We start from the raw sequence: 27,021 nt of genomic DNA, 5'->3' as shown, positions 1-27,021 counted from the left end.
CTTTTGTCGAACCCAGTGAAGTGAAAGATAAGTCTTATTGGACAGAACCGAGTTCCCCAGGGTACCTTTTTGAGTCTGTTTGTTCAGTGCTGTCAGGTTTCTGTTATAGTATTCAGTCTTGCTTTACTCCTTGCTGTGTTCTTTGGTTTTTTCCAGTTACTGTCCTAGTCTTGGTTCTGTTATGTTTTCTTTTGAGTGTTTAGTTTTCTTTTCTCCATGTTTTAAAGTCCTAGTAATTTAACATTGTGTTGTTATTTCCAGTCTTCCAGGTTTCTATTTGTTGCTCTCTGCTGCCCTCTTGTGTTCTCCTTCTTCCCTAGCTCTTTCCCTCTTGTTCTGTGCACACCTGCTCCCAGTTTCCTCATTAGCCCCCTCTTTGTCTCAGTCTCCTTTAAAAGCCCTCTCTCTTCAGTTCCCCTTTGCTGGGTCCTCGTCAAACACTGCCAAACTTTGTCAAACTTCCTCCAACTCCGTCTTCCTGTGATTCCCCTGATGTCTCCACGGTTTCTGGTTCGTTTTGCCTAGTTTTTATGTTTGATGATTTTGGATTTTTGGACTCCTGATTTGATGATTGTTTGGACTTCGTTTTCATTATTGGATTTTTGGATAACCTGCCTTTGTTTTCAGTTTCCCTTTTTTAATTAAATCTAAAGAAATTCACCTCTGCCTTCCTGCCTCTGCTTTTGGGTCAACACTCTATAACCAAATCCTGACAAGTGCTGCTGGAGAAAGGAGCTTCTCCAGGCTGCAGACCCAACTCTGTGGTCTAAAAGTAACTCTGGTCAATGACTAAATCAATCTGCAGTTTTAGTCAGTGTTGTTTAAGTTTCTGTATCTCTGAGCAGCTCCGGTCAGTTTCCTGCCGCAAACGCAAAACTGTGAAAAGATATAAAGACAATAAACCCACCAAGATTTATCAGGATGTTCATGATGTGTTAATGAATGCCAGAGAGAGGCTCACCACATGCCAGCATTTACTGATTCCATGTTTGCTTTTTAGCCAGTTTCAAATTGCAATCCTTGGATGATGCAGAACTGCTTCTTTGTGACATCCAGGCTTTGGTTGTAACAAGTTAGACTGAAATCATTCACGTCCGAAACAATACCGCCTTTCTCCTTTCTGTTAGCAAGTCAAAACACAGACCTGGATGCTAGCCGGTGTCATCTTAACGTGACATCACACTTCATGCTAAGAGTAGGTAGTTTATTGTTTCCCTGCTCGAGGCGATGAGTCATACTTTATAGATGCAAACACAACGTTTTTCCACTTCACAACCCCATCCCCTCCTGGCAGCTCTGAAGTCCTCCGAGCAGCAGTCAGTGCAGCCCCTGCTTCCTCTCCTATAAATTCCTTCACTGTTTACTCGCCTGGTTCCATAAAATTTCATGCTTTGTGTAAAAACTGGGCCAGGGGTTTTGTTCACATGCATGTCTGCAGAAGAAAGGAGGACAACGGATTAAAGAAATAATACTTCTTTCCCCTCAAATGGGACAAATTTCCTGCAATTCCGACATAAAAATTAAATAAGCTGGAACAACCTGGTTGGATCAATAGGAAGAAGTCTTATTCTGTGCACATTTTCTTTTTTGCATCCAGTCTACTTTGTCCCATGTTGGACACTTTTTGCCAGATCTGTTTCATTCTGAGACCATCACAGACTACAGCCATGTTCTCTTAAGCTGGGCATACACTGTGCGATTTTTTTGCCTTTTTCGAGCCGACTTTCCAGTTGTGCGAGAAGTTTTCGATCGGCCCGACTTTTCAGCCTGATCCTGCATTGTCTACACGGGGTAACGAGGGGCGATCAGCCTTCTCACGACCACCTCCCGATCAGGAATCGTGAGGTCGGGAGAAAATCAAAAATGAGTCACGTGAACAAATCTTCCATTGATTTGGCCCTGGATTACAAAGCAGGATGAAAATATAATGTAAAGATAACTTGAGTTATGTAGTTCAGGTTCAGATTGAAATTATCTTATAGAGTTAATTTTGTTAGTTTTAGACGTATTTATATATATTTAATTACTTTTTTGTCTTGCAGATGTTGATATTTCTCTGTCCTATAAGCAGGATCAAAGTATGACCAAATATACAAATTATATGATTACATCCAATAGCCACTTTTAGGACCCCTGAAATAAATGTTTGCATATTTACACTGCAAAAAAGATCTAGAAATAAGTAACAAAATTTCTTAAATTAAGTGTATTTACCCTTACTTTGAGAAGGTAAATACGATGATTTGCCAATAAAATTAGTATCCTTACTGTTAAAATAAGATAATTAGATAATATAAACTTAAAATAAGACAATGCATTTTTTTTTTCTTATCTTAAATGTAAATTGTACGGAAGAGGATTAGGGCCACTGAAAAAAAAAAAAAAAGTTAACAGATTTTTAAATTTTATTTCAGTTTAACATGGGAAAAAAAGTGAGAATTCTGAGATTAAAGTCAGAATTCTGACTTTTTTCCCATACTATACTGAAATAAAATTAAAAAAAATCAGTTAACATTTTTTTTTTCCAGTGGCCCTCATCCTCTTCCGTAAAATTGTCTTGTTCCATTGGCAAAGACTTTCGACCTCAATTGGAGAAAAAATGCACTTACTTTAAGAAAAAATTTCCATTTTTTGCAGTGTAATATGGTGATTTTACACAAGATGCAAATCCTTCCATTTGAACTTGCCGTCTTTATATGAAAGGTTATTTATAAGACATTTCTATTGTTTTTGGGTGGATAAGGACTATTATTAACAGTCGTAGAATCAATAAATCCTCGAGGATACCTATCACTAGTAAAGAAGGAGACAGACCCCCTACAGTTTGCAGGACTATTGATGTTTTTTTGTCAGCAGCAATGAGCCAAAATATTCCTGCAAACTATTGTGAGACATTTCAGGAGTTAAAGAACGCATAAAAAAAATCTGGCTTCTATTTTTCTAATATTTGGCAAATAGAAATCATTTCGATGATCCCTACAGACCTAAAAGTGGAAAAGTTTGATTTAGTTGTCAGACCCTGAGAAAAAGTGGCTCTGTGTCTGGTGTGAATCTTGTTTGCGTACACCAACACTGAAAAAAATTCTGCAACCGGTTTTTGGCATTTACTTAATCATATTTAATTATGCAATTGCTTCACTGGAAATTTTTTTTTAGAAACAAGTAAAAAATATCTTAAGTTAAGTGTATATACCCTTAATTTGAGTAGGTAAATGAGATAGTTTGCCAATGGAAGGAGTATTTTTACTCTAAAAATTAGATAATTAGACAATATGCACTTGAAATAAGACAATGCAATTGTGTTTCTTTATTTTAAATGTAAATTGTCTTGTTCCATTGGCAAAATATGTCTTTTACCTCCTTAATCCAATAAGAAATGCACTTATTTTAAGAAAAAATGACTTATCTAGATTTAGATTTTTTTCAGTGTTCATGTTAGCAGGGTAGGACATAAAACAATTGCGTTAAAGAAACTAAATATGATTAAGTAAATGCCAAAGCGGTTGCTTTTTGAGTGAAGGTCTACTTTTTATTCTAACACTTTATTTAGATCGGCTCTAATTCTGTTCCCTCTCCTTGGCTCCACAGGAGTTCAACAATATTTGGTTTGATATGCAGGTGGATCAGCTGCTGATCCATGTTTGGGCTGGCAGCACCAAGGATCCTCCCACAGCCTAGAAGATTAAATAACATCTGAGAGGTTACTTATTGTTTATTAGTGTGAATAAGCATATAGAACAGAGCTCTTTGCCATGGAGCGGTTTGTGTTTGCAGTAAAAAAAAATCAGCGGAGTTGAGTTTGAACTGTGCAAACTCAGGTTTCTTTGGATGTTATAAACGGTGCCGAGGCCAAAAGGACAGCAGAGCTAAACTCCCTCCTGGCACGCTCCGAAGCCTAAACGTCTCCGGCTTGAAGAAGTAGTACTGGAAGGATCCCGCAGCACAGAGGGGGTAAAAAGCACCGCCCGGTCCAAAAGCAACAGCACCCACTGAGCGGAAAGAGGGCAGTTAACCACCGAATAGACCTGCTATAGGGAGACATCCAGAGCTGGAGCCTCCAGAATCACGCCTCAAGTGCAAAACTCTCTACTGCAGGAACAACCCAAAAACAAATGGAGTTGCAGTTTAAGTAGCATCATTAATCAGTTAAACAGCCTGCTTCCATCTTCTTCTTCAAAGAAAAGACGAATGGTGATCAGTAGCAGCTAATATCTAATCACAGTGTTTTACTCAGGATTATTGTCAGAACAACTTCTCTGCTGAGACTAAGGTGACGCTTAAATCTGAGTCCCCTGATTAAGCTGCAAAGATGACAGCTGCTGCTTTCTTATTAACTCCTCTTATTAACTCCTCGTCACAACTAAAAATCATTGCTTTACAAATGGGATCCTGGGGTGATGAATTCAGGATTGGTTCTGCTACACTGGAAAAACATCTAGAAATAAGTTAAAATTATAACCTAAATTAAGTGTATTTACCCTTAATTTGGTAAACGAGATAGTTTGCCAATGGAATGGAATGAGTATTTTTACTCTTAGTATAAGATAATTAGATAAAATGCACTTTAAATAAGACAATGCAATTGTGTTTTCTTTTTTAAATGTAAATTGTCTTGTTCCATTGGCAAAATGTCTCTTTTCTCCTCAATCCAAGAACAAATGCACTTATTTTAAGAAAAAATGACCTATCTAGATTTGGATTTTTTTCCAGTGTAACACTTTCTCTGCAGCACGTTTATTTCTAACCTCCAACTAAGATTAGAATAAAAGACAGATGGCCAAGAACCAGGTGTAGATGGTGGAACCACAGTTTCTAACTATCTTCTGCACCTGTTGGTATTTTTTGGACAGAAGGTCGACAGCCAGAAGGGACGACTTTATTCTGAGCTAATAGGGTCCAAAGGAAGATCAAATGCAATCAGTAAAACAACGCGAATGACTTTCCAATGTCGATCCATGCTGAGCCAGGAGGAGTGAGTTCTTCAAAGTGAATGACGAAGATGCAATCTTTAGAAAACCTGTGATCATTCTGACTGGATCGTCTCTGCAAAGAGACTTGAAATTATGTTGTTAAATGGGAATAAAAAGAATTGATTCGGTTTAATTTGTTTTCAGAAGAGCCTGATGCTAAGAAAAGATCGGCTTCCTAAACACCTCAGCAGAACCCCAGGTTGATCTCCTCTATGCCAGGCTAATCGATGCGTTATTTAATGCAAAAAAGGCATTCTGATGTGCCACTTTGTTCTCTTAGATCAGCCATCAGATACTCCTGCCACTGCAAAAAATTACGGCAAGTCAATTTTCCTTAAATGAAGTGTATTTTTTTCTTGAATTGAGAAGGTACATGAGACACCCCGACAATGGAATAAGACACACTGGAAAAAAATTATCTGGAAACAAGTCAAAATTTCTTAAATTAAGTGTATTTACCTTTAATTTGAGTCGGTAAATGAGATAGTTTGCCAATGGAATGAGTATTTTTACTCTTAAAATAAGATAATTAGATAATATGCAGTTGAAATAAGACAAAGCAATTGTGTTTTCTTATTTTAAGTGTAAATTGTCTTCTCAGATCATCCCTGTGGTTATACAGGCTGTTGGCATTTATTGGGCATCCGTACTGCTGGTGATAAAAACAATCCAATGCTACTGCCATCAACACCCTTGTTTCTAGATGTTGGAGATCGGCCTGTTTTCCAGTGTGGTCCTGTTTCTCTGACTGTGACTAACTGGATGTGCTCTCTTCATCCTCTGGCATGAGAGCTGGCTTGGAGCTCGTCTGCCTGGCTGTGTGTTTCCTGGACGGGGCCGCCTTTTGCAGCTGCTTTTTGTGTCTCTGCTTCTGTCTATTTGAACCCCAGTGGGCCTCGGCAGATGGCCGCTCACACTGAGCCTGGTTCTGCTGGAGGTTTCTTTCTGTTAAAAGGGAGTTTTTCCTCTCCACTGTCGCTACAAGCATGCTTAGTGTGAGGGATTGCTGAAGAGTCAATGAGTCAATACAATCAAGTGGTTTTCCTTAGATAGAAAACTTTGACTGTATGATCTGGTTGAACTGTAAAGTGCCTTGACATGACATGTGTTGTGAATGCCAACTTATATATATATAACTTATTTATAATGCCGCTTTATAAATAAACTGAATTGAATTGAATTCCCAGACTTAAAAGCAATGTTTTCTTGCATCAATCTATAATATAGTTCATAAAAAGCACAAACATTTTTGCACTGCAATAACAATCTACAAAGTAGGTGAATGAGATAGTTTGCCAATAGAACGAGTTATTTCTCTCATAAAATAAGATAATTAGATAATATGGACTTGAAATAAAACAATACAATTGTGTTTCCTTATTTTAAGTGTAAATTGTCTTGTTCCTTTGGCAAAGTGTCTCTTTTACCTCCTCAATTCAAGAACAAATACACTTATTTGAAGAAAAAAGGAAGTTTTTCCAGTGTCGGATGAAAGATCAGAGAACAGAAATGACTCTAATATCTGCATGTTGTTAAAACTTTGACTTCATTTGAGCAAAAGAAGATGCTACATCAAAACATTGATCTGTGTTTCAGCATCTGTTTCTTGACTAAATAAGCAGATTCAGATCCAGAAAGTACTGCCTGTCCCTCATGGTTAGCATGCAAGTTTGCTCGGATTTTCTGCAGCTTTTGTATCTGATTGCTCTGCTCCACGTTTGATTGCACGCGGAGCCCAAACAAACTTCTGCAAAGTCCGGCATCTAAAACAGACCAATTCTTCTCTATTTAGGGCTGATAAACTAACACCACAGACCTAAATGAGACCAGATGCAGTTTGGCTGATCTGAATATCAAGGGAGAACTAAATGAGACCTGATGTTAGGATGTTTCGGCATGTGGTGGTCAGATGAAGACTTCTCACCGCCAGCTCTTCATTTCCTCTGAATAAAGACTTTTCAGAAGCAGATTTGACTCTGAATGTGTAAATAAGCTTAAATAAACGGCGTATTTAAACCGAATCCGACATATTTAATAAGAATTAATCAACGTCTTAGAGGAAAATAACATTTTGCTTCAATTTCTAAAACTCCAAAGCGTCTCAGTGATTCAGGATTTTTGAAAACTTGGACAAACTTATATGTTAAAAAGAAAAACACGCAGCGTTATTTGCAAAGGTAATCTTAAAATATAGAGCGCTTTGTGCAGGGAAAGTATGGAAGAAAAACACACTTTTCTGTATACAGTATTTTAAACTCGGAATTTTACATATTGAATTCCTTACACTACATTTTTATCTGGTAAAAATTTGTGAAATTCAGCTGCAAAAATCAAACCTGCAAAAAAAAAAATCAGTTACAAAAAATTCAGCTGCAAAAAAAATTCAGTTACGAAAAACGTAGCTTCTGAAAATCTTCAGTTGCAAAAAAATCAGCTGCAAGCAATTCACCTGAAAAACTTCAGCTGGAAAAAAGCTGATTTCATTGGCTACAAGCTGCTCGACGGCGTCAAGTGTTTGGTTTGAGTTTGCAGGTGAATTTTTTTCAACTTTTTTTGCAGCGGAATTTTTTTGCATTCAAATTTTTTGGCAGCTGAATTTTTGGTAGCTGAATTTTTTCTTACAGGTGAATTTTCACAAGATGAAAGTTCAGCGTAAGGAATTTAATGTGTAAAAAAAAAAAATCAGTGTTTCAAATTTAGAGCTAAAATAATTAAATGTTTAAAATTAAGAGCTAAAAAAATGTCAGTTTTTAAAATACGGTGTTAAAAGAATTCAGTATTTGCAATTTGGTGTCCAAAAAAAAGGCAGCTTTTTCTTCCATAGGAAAATGTTTTTCATTCAACTATAAGTCCTACATTTAGGGACTACAGACCTGAATCTTAAACAGTTTATCAGGATTTCATCAGAATTTTCATCCAGAAGCTTGAAAACTGATCAGCAGGCGCTGATGCGCATAAAACTGGACATTTTTGGCAAAGATAATAATCATTTATCTCTTTAAAAATAAAAAAATGTAGTAATTTTTTTCCGACATACTTGAAAAATGAAAAAGAGATCATTTTATACAGCTTTTTTAACTTCCTCTAGTTGTTTCTAGACGTTTTTACACAAAAGGGAGTTTTTTTTTTTTTTTTTTTTTTTTTTTTTTTTAGTGACTGGAAAAAGATAAACAGAAGAAATAAGAAAAGTTATTCACTTTGGATTCTATTTTTGGTTAGGGAGCGGATCGTCGACAATATTTCAGAACATTTACTCGAAAACATTTTGAATAAATTCTTTATGCTTTATGGAGATAGAAAACAATTCTCTCTCTCTCTGATGTAAAAAGTAACCTCATTTGTTACTTAAGTAGAAGTATATATATTGCAGCTTATAAACCCTCTGGTAAAAGATGAAGTATCAACTTGACCTCTTTACTCAAGTAAAAGTGAAAAAGTATGCACTCCAAAAACGACTTAAAGCAGGGGTGTTCAACAGGGTACTGAAAGGGGGTCATGAAAGTTTTGGTTGATTAGACTTTTTTTTTATATTCCCCCCTGCAATTTTTTCCACCAATTGAAATGTCTTTAAATCCACATTAACATGAATTCAACACACTGTAGTAAACAGATTAATGGAGGCAGAAGATGTCTTTAAGTCATCAATGCACACATTCAGCGACACACAGGAGCTCTTTCAAGCTGGGCACCGTTTCATTCACAACACCTGTCCCATCAACCAGGAATCAGCAATACTCTAATAATCCCAGGGAGAAATTACTTTCTTTACATCACTCCATCTGTAATAGAGTGACTATAGGACCACTTTGATAGAACACTATTTCATATATATATATTAGAGGGTCCCCGCTCCATCTTGCCATCAGTTTGGGGGTCCTTGGCCTGGAAAACGTTAAAGACTCCTGACTTAAAGTATAAAAGTATAAAGAAACCTTTAAAAAAAAAACTGCCAGATGCAACTATATGAACAGAAAACTAAATTTTTCGACTATTTCTAAAAATTCTCTGAGATAGGGCCAAGGATGAGGGAGGTCTTGTTGGTCTCCGTCTCCCGATACGCTCTCGCCTGTGTCTGACCTTTCAGACATTTCAACATCTTTTTCTGAATCTAGCATTGTAGCATGGCATAGACCACGGGTGTCAAAGTGCTTCCAGAAAGGTCCGTGTGGCTGCAGATTTTCTCTCCAACCCAGCAATAGCACAACAGACTCCAGTCATCTCATAAAGTGAATCCAATCTGAACATGATGACCTGATGAGATGAATGGAGTCTGTTGTGCTATTGCTGGGTTGGAGAGAAAATCTGCAGCCACACGGACCTTTCTGGAAGCACTTTGACACCCGTGGCATAGACAATTCGCCTTTGAAGAAAACCTGCTTGCTTCTGATGATTTCCTTTGGCATCAGCACAAATTTGACGAATACTTAACCAATGAGTGTTTGCGTTATATGTACTGACACTAGTTTTCACTAGATCTGGATAGCGCCAATGATCTGCATTGGATGGTGCACATGACTTGAAGTAAATATTTATATATGAATCCAAGAATAAGGAGTAACGTTTGTTTTAAAAATGTAAGGAATAGAAAGTACAGATACTAGTGTGAAAATGAGTAGAAGTCAGAAGTAGGAAGAAAAATAAGTAATGGAGTAAAGTGTAGATAGCTGAAAAGTAGGGATGCACGATATTGGGATTTTGGCCGATATCCGATATGCTGATATTTTAAAACTCATGTAGCCGATAGCCGATATCGATACCGATGTTAAAGCTGGACAAAAATAAGTAGTCATTGAAAATAGCAGTTTTGTTATCCATTTCTGACACTTTGAAAAATAATATACTCAAATATATTTTCATATGCTGATATCAAATAGATTTTTAAAAACGCGGTATCGATCTATTTTACTTTCAAAATCTCGTGAAATTTCATCGTTCTGTTACAAACTCTCGTGATATTTCGCAAATTCTTGTGAGATTTTGTTAGTAAAATAGATCGATACCGCGTCAATATATCAACATATAAAAATATGGCAAAATTTCGTGAATTTTCAGGGGATTTCGTAGCATAACGATGACATATAGCAATATTTCATTAGTAAAAGAGATTGATATGGTGTTTTTTATTTTATTTATTTTTTATTTATCCTTTATTTAACCAGGTAATACCCATTGAGATTAAAAATCTCTTTTGCAAGGGAGACCTGGCCAAGATAGGCATCAAAATTACATCACATCATTACATACGTATAAAAGACACACACATAAAAGCCAAATATGCACTTACAATAAAATTTCAATTAAAACATTGACATGTGAGGGAATCTAACTCAAAACATCTAATTCTCAACTTAAAAGTATTCAAAGGAACCAATTTACTAAGTTTCATGTTATTTTGCAGCAAATTCCATGTAAAGGGAGCAGAGTAAGCAAAGGCCTTTTTACCCAGCTCAGTACTGACACGTGGGACAGAAAACAAGACAACAGCCTGAGAACGGAGAGAGTAATGACCAGTACTTTTTTTCATAAGAAGTGAACATAAATAAGATGGAAGCGCACCAAGAATAGCCTTATATATAAATATATACCAATGACAAAGCCTCCGTGTAGCCAAGGCAGACCACCCTACACGAGAATACAGCTCACAGTGATGGGTGCGAGCTTTACAATTAGTAATAAATCTCAATGATGCGTGATAGGCTGCGTCTATCATCTGCAGGCATTGAGCAGATGAATGCATATATAATATATCACCATAGTCCAGCACAGTTAAAAAAGTGGATGCCACCAACCGTTTTTTTACATTAAAAGAAAAGCACAGCTTATTTCGAAAGTAAAAACCCAATTTTAGTCTCAACTTTCTCACTAGACAGTGAACATGAGGCTTAAATGATAGGTTGTCATCAATGACAATACCAAGATACTTATAAGTTGAAACTATCTGTATTTCACGACCATCAAGAGTAACCACTGAAGGAACATTCAGTGACCTGTTCCGAAGGTCTGTGAAAAGCATACATTTAGTTTTTTCTGCATTGAGCACAAGTTTCAACTGTAGCACAGTATTTTGGACCACATTAAAAGCATTCTGTAAGTGTGCAATGGCTTGTTTAAGAGAAGGTGCACAGCAGTAAATAACTGTATCATCTGCATAAAAATGAAAATTTGCATCAGACACATGCCGATTAAGATCATTTATATAAATAGTAAATAAAAGAGGGCCTAATACAGAGCCTTGTGGAACCCCTTTAAAGATTGGTAAAATACCAGATTGAACACCATCATGCTTAATGCACTGAGTTCTGTCACTAAGATAGTTTGAAAACCAAGAGACAGTTTTCTTTGAAAACCCTGATTTAAGAAGCCTAATCTTTAGAACATCATGATCAACCGTGTCAAACGCTTTTGACAAATCAATAAAAAGTGATGCACAGCGCTGCTTCTTGTCACGAGCAACAGAGATATCATTTATCACCTTCATTGCAGCTGTGATGGTACTATGTTTTTTTCTAAAACCTGACTGAACTGGGGATAAAATGTCCTGGGCGTGCAAGAAGTCTTTCATCTGATCACTCACCAGGGATTCAAGCATTTTGGCCAAAACAGACAAATTAGAAATTGGTCTATAATTATTTAAATTTGACGGGTCACCCCCTTTCAGTAATGGACAAACAAATGCAGATTTCCAGATTTTAGGAATAGTGTGCCTCTTTAAAGTAAGGTTAAAAAGGTACGTTAGAGGCTGTGCTACACAATCAGCAGCTATTTTTAAGAAATAGGGTTCTATAAGATCAGGTCCTGGGGGTTTTTCAGGAACCAGTCCTTTTAGGGCTTTTTGAACGTCAGCCACTGAAAATGGAACGAGATTAAAAACACCCGTAGTGACTGGCACATCTCCACAGGGTGTCACAGCATAAGGACAAACAGTGTCAAACAAAGAACCTGACTGAATAAAATGCTCATTAAAATGATTCAGTATCTCTAGCTTGTCATAAACGACTACAGACTCTTTCATAATAGAAGAAGGAACATTGATACTATCTTTGTTAGAAGAAAGTAATTTTATAGCCTTCCAGAATTTTCTGGGGTCATTTAAGTTATTAGTAGTGACTGACAGATAAAAATCAGATTTTGCTTTCTTAACAGAAGAAGAACATTTGTTTCTTAGCCGTCTAAAAGCAAGCCAATCAGACGAAGAGCCCGTTTTTCTTGCTTTGGCCCAAGCTAAATTGCGGTCATGAAGAATATCTCCAAGCTCAGAGGAAAACCAGGGATTATCCCGCCCCTTAACTCTAAATCTCTTTAGTGGGGCGTGTTTATTTATTACTTGCAGAAAACTATCCCGGAAAAAGATCCAGGTTGACTCCACATCGGGAATCAGCTCCATTCTACTCCAATCACAATTAAACAAATCATGGCAAAAGCCCTGTTCATTAAAATTTTTAAGATTTCTCTTACATATTACACGAGGTTTACCTTTAGGCAACTTAGTATTCCTTACAGCAGTGATAACGCAGTGGTCACTTAGGTCATTGCAAAAAACACCAACAGCAGAAAATTTGTGCGGGACATTAGTCAAAATTAAATCAATTAATGTGGATTTCTCATGGCACTTAAGATTTAAACGAGTGGGAGAGTTGATTAATTGTGTAAAATTGACAGAATCACAAAATGACTTAAATTCATCTGAGCAAGGTTTTAGCCAGTCCCAGTTTAGGTCACCTGCTAAAATAATTTCAGAGTAGTCCAATCTGGATAAGAGTTGAATAAGAGTCTGCAATGCAGTACTTAGGGCAGAAGGAGGCCTATAACACCCAACAACAGTAACATAAAGGCCCTTGGCCAACTCCACCCTCACTGCCAAAAATTCCAGCTGCTTACCAACTGATTCTGAATGGACTAACTTCATATTAAATTTAGATTTAGCATAAATAGCAACCCCACCACCCTTCCTTAATCTGTCAGTACGAAACACATTATAACCATCTATTCCGATGTCCGAATCAGTAATTGATTTTGTCAGCCAGGTTTCAGACAGCACAACAATATCTGCATCTGTTAAATTCACCCAAATTCTAAGCAGATCCATTTTGGGTAACAAACTGCGAACATTTAGGTGAATTACACTCAAACCAGACATGGATTTCACATCAGATGGCAATGAAATACACTGCAACTCAGGACCTGGATTTGGCTGCACGTTGCCAGACAAAGGCAGCAATAAGAATATTAACCATCTCTGTTTACCATCAGTATACAACAGATCTGTAGAGTTTTTAAAATGAAGGTCCCAGAAATGTCTGTCATCAAATGCAAAATAGTCATTTAAAATCAAGAGATTTTGAAGCTGATGAATATCTCTGGGTAGAAACCAGGCTAAATTTAAGTCCTTTGCCAACTCTTTCGGCATTTGAGGGGAATGCACAAAGGCTGAACAGTTGAATCCATAGGCTACATCCAAAGAGCCATAAATGTTGTAAGATGTACTCACCGAGTGTAAATCACTTGATCTTAGATTTTGCACAAACAATGAGCAAAGCAACATTAAAAGAAAAGCCATGTTAGCAGAGGATGTTTGCAAAACCCGAATGAGCTGACAGGGCCTCAGGATCCACGCAGAGCCTGGAGTTGTTAGCTGGGCTGCCAGGGTCCGGAGAAGCCAGCAGAACCCCAAGATCCAAGTGAAATCTGGAAGGGCCAGCAAGGCCACAGGATCCAAACAGCACCCAGAGACAGTAACTGGCCTGCTAGGGCCTGAAGCCTAGAGATGGTAGCAGGGTTAGAGCTGAGCCAGAGAAGGAGGTTGGTAGCTAGGCTGTTTGGGCCTGGGGCCTAGAGATGGTAGCAGGGCCTCACGATCCAAGTAGAGCCAGAAGATGGAAGCTGGGTTGCCAGGTGCTATAGAGGCTCGGAGGGCCTCAATATCCAAGCAGAGCCAGGAGGTGATAGCTGGGCTATTTAATGCCTGGAGTCTCAAAATGGTAGCTGGACTGCTAGGGCTAACAGGAAGAGCCTGGAGATGGAGCTTTTCTGCAACAACGTAGTTCATAGCAGGGTGGTTTTTAAATGGCAATATATCAGCATATGAAGATATTGGGATATTTTAATGTATCAATATTTTTTCCCTCGTCTTTAGAAGTTTTTAAGTCTGTAAAAAAGAAGGTTTTGAGGAAGAAGAAGTAGTAATTTTTTGTTTGTTTTTTTTTGTTTTTTAGACTTTAGAAACTCAGAAGCTGATCAAATATCGGGTTAAATATCGGTGGGGTGGCCGATGTCCGATATTCAGTTTTAAGGCCGATACCGATAGGGGGCCGATCGTGTATCCCTAATAAAAAGTGTACTTAACTGCAGTAATGAAGTATTTGTACTTCGTTACTTTACACTCTGTATATACACTGGAAAAAAGATCTAGAAATAGGTAAATATTTCTTAAATTAAGTGTATTTACCCTTAATTTGAAGAGGCAGCTAGTTTGCCAATGGAATGAGTGTTTTCACTCTTAACATAAGACAATTAATAATATGCTCTTGAAATAAGACAATGTAATTGTGTTTTCTTATTTTAGATGTAAATTGTCTTGTTCCACTGGCAGAATGTCTTTTTAACCTCCTAAATCCAAGAACAAATGCACTTGTTTTAAGAAAAAATGAACTATCTAGATTTACACTGGAAAAACAATCTACAAATAAGTAAAAATGTCTTAAATTAATTGTATTTACCCTTAATTTGAGTAGGTAAATGAGATAGTTTGCCAATGGAATGAGTATTTTTACTCTTTAAATAAGATGATTAGATAAAATGTACTTGAAATAAGACAATGCAATTGTGTTTTCTTATTTTTAAAAGTAAATTATCTTGTTCCGTTGGCAAAATGTCTCTTTTAACTCCTCAATCCAAGAACAAATGCACTTATTTTAAGAAGAAAATTACTTATCTAGATTTCGATTTTTTTTCCAGTGTGTATATAAATTTATAGATAAAGGAGCCACTTTAAACATTTTTATCTTGCGTTGAAAACAAGCGTTGGGGCCTAATCCTCTCTGCAGCCATAAAGGGACTTTTATTGATTCCAAGTTAGTTTGAGGCCTGAATGCTGCCGCTTTGAAATATTACCTCTCTTTTTTTTAAGAGACGGGGACTTTCCAAGCAGGTGCCTTTCGATCCACCAGGAAGTTCATGTTGGAACCTCTTTGGCTTCATTTATGACTCATTGTATTTGTTTAACCTTTTTAAACATTTAACAGTCTGAGAAAAAACTTGAGTCATCATCAGTAAGGCTGTGATCTTCCTCCTACTGAAAGCGACTGCAGTGTATTCAAGAAAGTGTATTTACGCTTAATTTCAGTAGGTAAATGAGAGAGTTTGCCAATGGAATGAGTATTTTTGCTCTTAAAATAAGAAAATTAGATAAAATGCACCTGAAATAAGACAATGCAATTGTGTTTTCTTATTTTAAGTGTAAATTGTCTTGGTCCATTGGCAAAATCTCTCCTTTACCTCCTAAATCCAAGAACAAATGCACTTATTTTAAGAAAAAACAACTGGATTTCGATTTTTTTCCAGTGTGAAGGCCAAATGCTGACTCCCTGGAGCAAGCAGCCTGAGGAATACCTAAAACCAGGGAGCGGCAGGCAGTCATAAAGCATAGATTATATACCTTCTCTCAACAATTTGTGCATTTTATAAAACATCCATCAATTAAGAAGGGTTCATGTAAAACGAAGACGCTTTTAAAAACTTTTAAAAGACTTTCCCCGAACATCAGCTGTAAGAGTCTGAGAAACTTCAGAACTGAGTCTTCAGAAACAGAATAAAAGAGAAAAACGCAAATGAAAAGGAACTGGTTTCTTTTTTCAATTAACCCTATAATGCCAAATGTATCATATTTGATACATACGGTTTCTGAAATGTTTTGCATCTGACATGTTTTGAATAATATCGGTAAAAACTTTGCTCAAAATCATATTGTACACAATCAGATATACCTGATAACAGAGGACAGAAGACTACACAAAAAATAATCTTGACTTATCGCATAGTAATAAATTATTAATATCAAAAATGTATTTCTGTTTTTTCTTTTTACATATTTTGTTAAAAGGGCAAATAAGGACTTCAAACCCAAAAAAGTAGTTTTCTGTTTTGTTTTATTCTTGGATCGGGCTTTAAAGGGTTAACTTCTAATCCATGGGATAAAATGCAAATCCACTGAATTTCTCTCTCTCTCTCTCTCTCTCTCTCTCTCTCTCTCTCTCTATATATATATATATATATATATATATATATATATATATACACACAAGTTTCTGCTCTCGTCCATCTATGTCTTGTTCCAGTAGCCAATTTGTCATCAAGTTGCCCTGGTTCCCTAGCAACTGACGCAGACCTTGTTAACCCGGGCGACGTCCGTTTGTGGTTTCTCTCATGCCTGAGGTAGGCCACTAAGCACTAAGGACCTTGCCTAAGGGTCCACCTGGATGTCCATGCCGGGAATCGATCCCGCGGTCACCTATACCGGAGTCGTCGGTGTTACCTACTGGGCTGTGACCCCCAAACTGGGAAAGTGGCTACAGCAGATTCCAGATAAAACATCAGAGGTCTCTGTCCAGAAGAGCGCAGTCCTAGGAACACCTAAGATACTGCGCAGACCCCTCAAAATCCCAGGCCTCTGGTAGAGGACCCGAGCTTGAGGATGACACATACCACTCCAAGAGGGGTGGGAAAACAGTTTTATATATATATATATATATATATATATATATAAATAACCATCCGAACCGTTCGGTTCAACTGTCTCGGTTCGGTTCGCGTGTGTTGCGTTCGGTTCATGCGCTGCTCCTTTTTCTCATAGGCGAAGCGTTTACACTCCAGAGCAGAAGGTGGCGGTACTGCGACCAAAGCCAACCACCAGTAGTAAACAAGAAGAAGAAGCGAAGCAGCGTAGCCGGGTGAAGCAGAAAAAATCAGTTGTTGTGGAGAATTGTGTCGGAACGGCGAGTGGGAAAGAACAGGAGTTGGAAGACGAGTCAGCAGCACTTTATAGGTCTGCTGTATGAGACCACTTTGCATTGAGAGTGACCTACGATGACGGCGGGAAGAAAGTTGTGGATAAAAGTGCAACAGTGTGCAAGCATTGGGCAACACGTTTTGTTTATGCTAACAGCAACATGACCAACACGTCATGCTAACCCCGAAATCCCACATACTCCGTCAGCGCTCCGCTGCGCTCCAGACCGGCTGCTCAGAGCAAAGCCTACAGCCTCCTCTGTGGCTCCCGTCCGCTCCCCTCTGAGTCCCTTGGAGATGGTAGAGAGCATGCGCCAGATGATTAAATTCAAAGCAGCAAAACATGCGGAAATGATCCAGGGTTTCCGCGGATCTTTTAAAATAATTAGAATCCATTATTTTTTGGGGGATTTTTTCATTAATTCCATCAATTTTTATGGGATTTAGGTGAAACAATCAACATGTATCGAATGATGACCAGAAACCGTGGATCGAACCGAACCGTGGATTTTGTGAACCGTTCCACCCCTAATATATATATATATATATATATATATATATATATATATATATATATATATATATATATATATATATATATATATATAAATATATATTTATATATATATATATATATATATATAAATATATATTTTTTTTTTTTATCTGAGGAGTCTCTGGAAAAAACAAAAAGCTGTTCCCCATCCTTCATGTTGTTGTTATCCGATGGGTTCACACAAGGGCAGACAGGAACCTGCAGGTAGAAGCCCCGACCGCCCCAGGGTCAAATACATTCCAGATTTTCCTCTGTTGAGTCATGACCCCCCCGCCCCCTATGATGTTCTGCGTCACATTCCTCAGGCATTATGGACCTTTTTTTTTTTTTTTATGGGCAGACGGGGAACATTTTTACTTTAATATTTAGTTTTCTGAGAGGCGTTACAAAAGTCCTTCCATCCTGCAAAATGCATTTGTGCTCCGGAAGCGCATACAGCAGCAGAATAGACCGCAGGGAAATAAAACATCCATGAATTAGACTTTTGACTGAATACAAAACACAAACACACCCATACTCTGGGCAAGTCCTACCCGGGGGGATGCATTTACTTATTATCTACCAAACTCTTACTGTAATTCATGAGATGGACATGAAGAGACTCATTATATGTTGCCACAGATGAGATATCTGATTTATTGGATACCTTTAAGCCAAAGAAGAGTAGTTAGCACACAGTAGAGAGATGGAATTGAATTTGTTTTGGTGGAGGGGGACATTAAATAGAGAAATCTCTTTGAAAAAGATTGACTTTCTGCAACAAATGAGTAGAATTCTCTTTTTTTATTCCTGTTTCACCATCCAACCTGACTGCTTTGGTAAAAGAGATGAAAAAGAAGACTTTTTTTCTTGTACCATCATTGCCAAGATTGAGCAGAAAAAAGACTAAAATGAAAAGACAAACTTTTCTTTAACTGTTGGATTGCAGTCAACAGTAATTCTATTCCACACCCAGACTTAGATCGCCTTAGTTGTGCGATTTAATCAAGAACTTTCCATTAACCCATTACGTTTTCTCACCTCTTGTCGGTTCCAACCCTCCACATTACTCAGCTCCTATTATGCTGTCAAGTTACCTTGACCTCAGCTTAACACTGCTGATATTAAAGCTGGGACTTCCAAGGGCAGGTGTCCAAGAAAAAAAGTGCGATACGTGTCCTCACTAACCCGGTGACACACTCCTTTTATTTGTGAGATCATGAACCTGGAGCTTGCACCATGCAGACCGCAGTAATACTCCATGCTGATCAGAGACAAGGTGCATGCTGAAGCAATTTTGTGCAGCAAATCATGTCAGAAGAGTTTGGCTTGTAGGCAGAACCTCACCCATCATGAATAACACTTCTCAGCTTGCAATTTATGAAAGATTAGTACATTAAAGGAGGACCTCCAGAACCAGCCCTACCTTGAAAGTGATGGATCAGCATCAGGGTGGTGATGACAAGCCAAAAGTGAGCGAAGTCCATGCTGATTGGTGGCCTCCAGGTGTGAGATTAAGATAGAAGCACCTTAGTCTCCAAGTTCCTTCACCTTTAACCTGCAGAAAGTCGGTTCTGTAGAGCAAATGTTAGGTTTGGGTTCGTAGGTCCAGACTGATCCCGCCAGGTAAGCTGTTTTTTTTTCCAACCGCGTGCAATCCTCCAGAATCCGAAGGGGTTGAGAGGCGTCTGCGCTCTCCAGATGCATGGAGGATAATGTGCTCTGTGATAACAGGCGGAGAGGGTGAACCCTCTTAGAGGAGGAGGAGGAGGAGGAGGAAGATGATGCAGAGGTGAAGCAGCTTCACCATAAATTAAAAGCTCCTCTGGTTGACCTATGGCACACTCTCTCTGTGGTCTGCTCTGTGTTTTGTCTTTTCTTTTTTGTAACCTGGAATCTGACGGCCCCCCCTCCAGGGATACCCTCAGCAATAGACCCCAACGCACGGAGCAGCCTCGTTATTTTCCATCTTCACACACGTGGAGAAGTAAAATCATTCAAATTACTCCGTCTGCAATGGTGAGAAAATGTTTTCCCCTTTCCAGATTTCCTCAGTGTTTCTTTTTACATTTAAATGTTTATTAAACTAATCTTCACAATAGTAAAAAAAAAAAAAAACATTAGTAAACACAAATCAGATGTTAATAAAGATGAAAAAAGCTCTTAAACCCAACCCTTGCCTCCATCTTCAATTGAGTTTAAAGGAAAAGTCCGTTTAACAAGAAATAATCAGTGAATCATTATTTATACCTAAAACTAATTAGTTTGCTGTGCTTGAATGAATTTAAAGTTAATCAGTAAAAAAACTCCCTCCTGCCATCTTCCAGCTGTGACGTCACGGTGCGGTAAGCCTAGCGCCATTCTCCCCGCTTTACAAGCTAAATCAATGGGAACTACTAGACACATCTGCAATCAACAACAATTATTGAAGATTTCCAGAGGACTTCACCATTGAAATTCACCAGAGCTATAGTGAAACTGACAATGCCCACGTGCATGGCAGCTGGATGCTGGAATACATCGGGTAAAAGTGAAAAAAAGAGTTATTCCACCTTTCTGATTCCTGATCCTCCACGGACGGGTTGGTCGTTGGATCGCCAACTTGAAGAGGGAGGATTTGCCATCGAACTTCTGGCCAGAGAAAAAACACGTAATATGTAGCCAACATTTGGAAGAAGAATGTTTTCAAGATGACTTGGATAATAGCGCGTTGTGACAAACACCAGATACAGCACTGGGACTTGATCATCAGCCGATACCGCACCGTGACGTCACAAACCAGTAGGTGGCAGTAGTGTTAGGCCTCCAGTAAAGACCATTCACATGAAAATTACTCTGAATTAAAATTACTTATCATCAGTGGCGGTCCTAGACCAAATGTACCAGGGGGCCAGGAGGGGGCCAGTGTTGTTTTGAAGGGGCACAGAAAAACGAGAAATAAAAAACACGGCAAGGGATTCAAATAAATTGAGAGAGCTGCATAAAGTAAAATTTCAATTCAATTAGGTTTAATTAAAAGTATATTTCTTATTAGGTCAATATACATTCAAGAATTAGGGATTTTACATATTTTTCACATAATTTAAGTTCAAATTACCATTTTTTTTTAAATAAAATCTGAATTAAAACTCAAAAGCTGATAAATTCACCTGTAGAAAGTAGAGCATTAAAAAAAAAAATAGTAGATAAAACTGGGATCCTATCTCAATACCACTGAAGCCTTATTATCACCTTATTGTTTTTGAATTATTAGTAAAACAGAATTTGTAAAGAAAAAAAAAAGAAGTAACAAAGTATTATGTCTTCAGTGCAGGGGCCATAACAGGGGCCAGGACATGAGCTACAGTAGCACTGCCCCCCGTTGGCCCCTGTCTAGAACTGCTCATGCTTATCATTTATTGAACATTATTAGTAATAATTTCATGTTTAAAGTACTTTCAGAAGTTTGATTTCTGAAAATGACCAGACTTTTCCTTTAATGTTAGACCCAAGCTTGATTCCGGTACAGTCCGTCCCTGTGATATCAGGTGTATCAGGTAATAGAACCTCCCTGACAACACGAAGTAGCCTTAAAGATATCAAGACAAATACCCTAAACTAAAGAGATTCATCAACGGATCAGAAACAAAGTCATGGACGTCTTTCAGTCTGGAAACAGTTCTAGAACCGTCTCTAAGGCTTTAAGGGCGAAGCGAACAAAATGAGAGCCGTATTTACGAAAGGAGAAAACATAAAACAGTGATGAAAGTTCCTAAAATAGTCTCAGCTACAAAAATTACTCCAGTATTTCATTGGTGACTCATCCAGGATATCTTCAGAGTATTTTCATTCAAATCTTTCTCCAGAAAGGACATGCCAGTTTTAACACTTCCTATTTCACATCTCGGCTAAAACGTAGGAAATAATCAGGATCAGATCGTGAAAAACTGATCTGTTCTGATAATTTTTCTCAGGGTGATGATCCTAACTCTCTGAACCCAAAAAGCCAGGGGACACGGGGACATGCCGATAGCTTAATCCATGAAATGTGACCCTGAAGGAGACCATCCAGCCATCAGTTTTTGACCTTAAGATGAATATAAAGCAACAAATGCTAAAAACACTTTCATGAATGATTGTTGCATTTGCATGTTTATCCAGATTTAGAAAACCCTATTATCCAAATTCTGTACTTTTCCATAGTTTTTCCAAATCCCATCAGAGCGATCCAACATCACAACATCCGGATGATCTGAGCCGTTCGCCCTAATCGAGGTATAGCAGCGGGAGGTGAAGATCTGTGTTCGCTCATTCAACCCTAACAGCGCGCTGAAAGCGGACGTTGAAGGAGCTGCAGGTGAATCATTCCTCTTGTCCTCCATCTATCTTTTCAGTCCCAAATGTCTCATTTTAAGCATCACTACTCTTTTGGCAGGTGATATTTCTGCATTTTTGTTCGTGGGTCTGAGCTGGAAGAAAACACCGCGGGAAAATGAAAAAACCTCAAACAGCAGTTCAGTGTTTGTCCGTCTGTTTTATCTTTTCAAGGCCAGGTTTAGGGGAAGCTGTCTCCCTGATTTTCTGTCAGTCTGACCGAGGATAAGTGTTGCGGTAAACCATCATAAGGCCATTCACTGGGACAGTCCAAACATCTGGAAGGCAGATTCTGTGGTGAAAAGGACTCCAAAGAGTCGTTTTGGTTGGGTTTCCCCAAAAACAGCTCTAAAAGACCTTGTAAACCCCCTGAAAGGAGCAAACTCCCCCGCCATGTCTGATTCATCTAAATAAAAGATGGGATGTAATTAGGTTGGGCCTCATTATTGGACAACAGAAATAAACTTGATCTGCTTGCTACAATTGAGGAAACCAAATGTTTTGAAAAGTTATTAAAGTTAACCAAGTCTGTAATTTATAAAAGTAGCCATCCTGTGAACATTTCAGAGGTTCCAAAACATGAAAATAAATAAATAAATAACAATCCACTAGACTTTGTTTCCAAGTTTGAAGACTTTTCGCTTCCCATCCAGTACGTTTTTTTAAATGAAAATGTCAGAAATAGCGTTGAGTTTGAGTCTTTTTTAAGTGGACCAAAAACAAAGCTTTGTTTTGGCTTAGAAACATGCAAATTGAACATGATGAGTGGGTCTGTCCCTTAGGAATGAGGAGTCATTTGGGTTATTTGTTAGCCTGTAATACCTGAAACCTGTCTATGTCTCTGAAAGGGTGATCTTAAAAGGGAATAGGCGGGTTTCAGTCACGTGATGATTATGACGCGGCCAGGGGGCGCGATTTCAGATGGAGGGCAGGAAGTCTATGAAGTTAGCGTAAACATGGAGGACACCGTTACCGAGAGCCCGTAGCGTATGGAGTTAGAGCCCGTTTCAAGACATAGATACAAGGAGTTGATTGACAGATATGTTGGACGTGACCCGTACCTCATGAAGATGAGTGAGTTTTTGGTGGACCTTAAAGATTTGCCGACAGTGGAGGCCGTTGACATAACGAACTATCTGGTCCTTCAGACGTTGTATTACACCAAACAGCAAATGAAGGCCTATAAAAGTATGGAGGCATAAAACTTCTTTGTCTGCGGGTGGGTCCACAACCTCGGCACCAAACGTCTCCAGGACGATCATCGTTTAGTCTTCGCCAGGATGAGTGTTTGTTCTTATATTGCTTTATGTGTTAAAAGATGCTAGCATTACCAGTAGCGGCTAGCCCAAAGCGCTAGGACAGCGTAAGCTGTCACAATGAAGTCCATATTAGACTACCGGTAACTTATTAATCATTACTAAGTAAATGAGCTATGCTATATAAACACAACCACAAAAAAAAGTTTGCTAGCTAACAATACGTTATAGTTTACCTCCGTCCAAGTGGTCGCTGCAGACACGGGCATTGGCAGACTCTGCTCCTCCAGACCGCAGACGTAGGTTTGTTCTGTGAGCTTTTTACACTTTTCACCTTTATGAACGACAATCTTTGGTACTCTGTAAAAGCTCTTTCCCTTTTCTCGGTTCGAACGATTGGAGAAGCAGTAAACTACACAAAACATAGGCATTATTTCAGACGGCAGATCCTCAGCTACTTCACTTCCTGCCCTCCATCTGAGTTTCGCAGCGTCGCGAAGCAGCACTGTGACGTCACGTGAAACCAAGCTATTGTTGGCCGGGCTGAAGAGGAGAGGTGTGCTGTTCCCCTGTAATGGGGTGGGGGTTGCGATGATAGCAGGAAGAAATCAACTCAATTGCTGAATTGAAGGTCTTTAAAAGCTGATATCTGTCCAACCCCTCTGTTTAAAGTTGTTTATTCTTAACATGGATGGCTTCCTTCATGCCCCCCTCAAACCACCATTCCTCTCCATCCAAAATGTGAACAGGGGTTCAATGTGCATGTCTCTAAGCAAAAACAAGGCTTTGTTTTTGGTTCACTCTATGACGCCTTGAACTCAATGCTATTTCTGACAATTCGAATTGAAAAATCTTCCTGGATGGGAAGTGTTAGAATAAGTGTATATAAATGTATCTGTGTAGTGTTATAATGCATAAAGCTGTGTGCTATGTGCATGTGTTCATAGCCATCTGTTGGAATAATTATGTATAATGTGTGACATATTACTGTTCCAGAGAGGTGTTGCACAAGTAGTATAGGTCAACTCTCAGGAAGTTTTGCTCAAGCTTAACGAAACCAGGAGGTTCTCGAACCATTTGACCGCAAGACATTTAAAGGCAAATTGACCTGTTCACTGAGGCTGCAAATTGAATTGTATTTCTTGTTTCCAATTTAGCGCAACCTCAGCTTGTGTAACTAGGGAACCCCCCCCTGACTTTAATAAATAGCGAGGAGAAAGCTGAAGACTGGCAGAGTGGGTTAGAGATTTGTAAACTCTGCAGTCTCTTCCTACTCTCCTCGTGAGTAAAACTAAATTAATTGTCTCTGTGCCTTCTTTCTTTCCCTGTATGTATGTATGATGTTTTAGGTGCTTAGACCTGACAGGAAGCGAAATGTCTTCAAACTTGAAAACCAAGTCCAGTGGATTGTTTTGTAACTTTTCTGAATGACTATGGCCTGGATGACTGAGAATCTTTACCAACATCTCAGACGTTCTTTAGAGATCAAAGAGCAACATGATGACCAAGGAACCAAGCACTGAACCTCTGGTTCAACTTAAAGCACGATAAGGCTTTAAAACAATATTTAAGACTGGATCATCTCCCACATATCTATTATATCCATCATCTGAACATGGAGAGAGGATGGATCTCACGTTTTCCCCACTTTTATTGAAAGCAGGACTGATCACTGGACAGAATTTTGGACTAGGCTACCAGAGTGAAAGTGCCCTGAGTCATTTTTTGTTTACATGATGAACTAAGGATGAATCTTTTTTAACTTGAAAGGCAAAATGTTTTGTAAATCCCAGTCTTGCTATCATCATCTTGCAAAAAAAAGGCTTTTCTATGTTCTTTGACGCCTCTTTGCTTTGGTCCATGGGTTCACTCTGAATACCTCCAATTGTAGCTCCTGCCTTTTGTTCCTGTTTGGCTGTGACACCATCCTGGAGAGAAATATAATCTGTGCTGCTGCCATCAACACCTTTGTTGATAGATGTTGGAGATCGGCCTGTTTTCCAGTGTAGACCTGTTTCTCTGACTGTGACTAACTGAATGTGCTCTCTTCATCCTCTGACATGGGAGCTGGCTCAGAGCTCGTCTGCCACGCTGTGTTTCCTGGACGGGGCCGCCTTTTAAGGTTGCCTTTTGTATCTCTGCTTGTGTCTCCTTGAACCCCAGTCAGCCTCAGCAGATGGCAATTCACTGAGCCTGGTTCTGCTGGAGGTTTCTTCCTGTTAAAAGGGAGTTTTTTCTCTCCACTGTTGCTACAAGCATGCTTAGTGTGATTGCCTTCATGTCAAGAAGTCAATGCAATCAACTGGTTTTCCTAAGACAGAAAACTCAATCTGACTGGATGATCTGGTGAACCGTAAAGTACCTTGAGATGACATGTGTTGGGAAATGACGCTATAGAAGTAAACTGAATTGAATTTCAATACAAAATGGACGCTCACTTGAATGACGAGGGTTAAATTGGGACTATAGTCTTCAGGATAAGAACTACAAAAAAAACTAAAGTTAAACAAATGAAGGAAACGACTTAAGCTTTTCCTTATTTAGACCGAAAACATAAAATTTGTACATTAGCACGTTTCATACAGAGTACAAGAGAAGAAAATTATGTAGTTTTGTAAATATCCATCCTATCATGCAAAGGATTGTGGGCTACCGTATAGCTCCTTACAGCAGGTAGGATCATCAGGAGGTCCCTATGCTAAATGAATAGGTGCTGGTAAGTATAACTGGCGGCTGGTGGAGTTTTCCCCAGTAGGGGCTATTACTTCAAAATAGCCGTATACCAAAAAACAATAAAATGTACAATAAGGTATCACACCAATAGATTTATATAAATGCCAACAACAACAAAAAATACAACATTCTAAAATGTTCTAAGAAGTGTTTTAAATCAGTCATAGCTTTCTTTATCCATGCTGGGTGAGATCCTGACGTTTGAAAATAGATGCAGGGCAAGCAGAATAAAGCATTAGCCTCGCTGCATGCAGTTAGCCTAGCCTTGTTGCTAAATCATTCTATAAACATGTCAGTCAGCCGAACTTTATAATAGACGGCTGTGATGTCAGTGCTGTGATGGGAGATGGTGTCCAATTAAAGTTGCTTTCAGGTCAGGGTGCAGGAGAGCTGCTCCTCAGGATAATCCTATCTTTGCATTGAAAGGAGCTACTGCGCATGGATAATTTTAACCAGTCAATCCACTTATAAACTAAACAGCTTCACTCATCATTGAAGAATAAATATTTATCTTGCACATCTAAAAAATATTTTGATATACTTTGAAATATTTGAATTTTATAATTTTGAAAAAGAAAATTATGTCTTAATCATGATCATAGGGTGAGTGGGGCTATGCTTACTACACTGAACTATACTGCTCCCTTGTCCTAGTTCCATCATTGCTATTCACTAGTAACACTATTTGGACAGCACTTATTATGGGGATCTAAGGCCCTTCAGTCTCTAAGGCTATGCTCACACTGCAGGGCCTAATGCTCAATTGCGATTTTTTTGTGAAATCTGATTTTCTGCGTTGCCGTTCACATTTCCAAATATATGCGACTTGTATGTGAACTCCTGTGTGAACTGCAGTCATACAATGCAAGTGTCCTACATGCGCAGTAGACACAAACAAGCCAGCGTGCTGTGTTTGTGGAAGTAAACATGGATAGTGGCACTGGAGCGCGTCTAGCAATTTTTCCCAACCTTAAAAACATAATCTTTTCATTATGGTTTAACATATTTTTTTGCTGCTTCGGCGTAGCAAGACGCAGAATAGTGACCTTTGTCTCGTTTTAATAGCCTTAAGCCCGGATGAATGCGACCTGGCTGTTCAAACACAGGTCGCATTTGAGAAGATCAGATACGTATTGGATTCACGACAACAGAGCCAAGTGGCCTGGGTCGC

At 38.6% G+C, this 27,021-nt stretch overlaps 1 protein-coding gene across 1 annotated transcript in view; it reads right to left on the bottom strand.

Moving 5' to 3' along the window:
- Positions 1-19,239, bottom strand: part of si:ch211-202p1.5 (uncharacterized protein LOC103909337 homolog) — a 61,433-nt gene extending 42,194 nt beyond the window's left edge. The window contains exon 1 of the mRNA XM_038294265.1: positions 18,935-19,239. Coding sequence (XP_038150193.1) covers positions 18,935-18,995 — 61 coding nt within the window. The 5' untranslated portion in view covers positions 18,996-19,239. The remainder of the gene's footprint in view (positions 1-18,934) is intronic.
- Positions 19,240-27,021: the final 7,782 nt, after the last annotated feature.

The sequence above is a fragment of the Cyprinodon tularosa genome, unplaced genomic scaffold, assembly GCF_016077235.1.
Source record: "Cyprinodon tularosa strain WSP-4 unplaced genomic scaffold, ASM1607723v1 ctg338, whole genome shotgun sequence".
NCBI lineage: Eukaryota > Metazoa > Chordata > Actinopteri > Cyprinodontiformes > Cyprinodontidae > Cyprinodon > Cyprinodon tularosa.
Note: the sequence above shows the minus strand (reverse complement) of the source record. Positions and strands in the feature narration are given on the sequence as shown.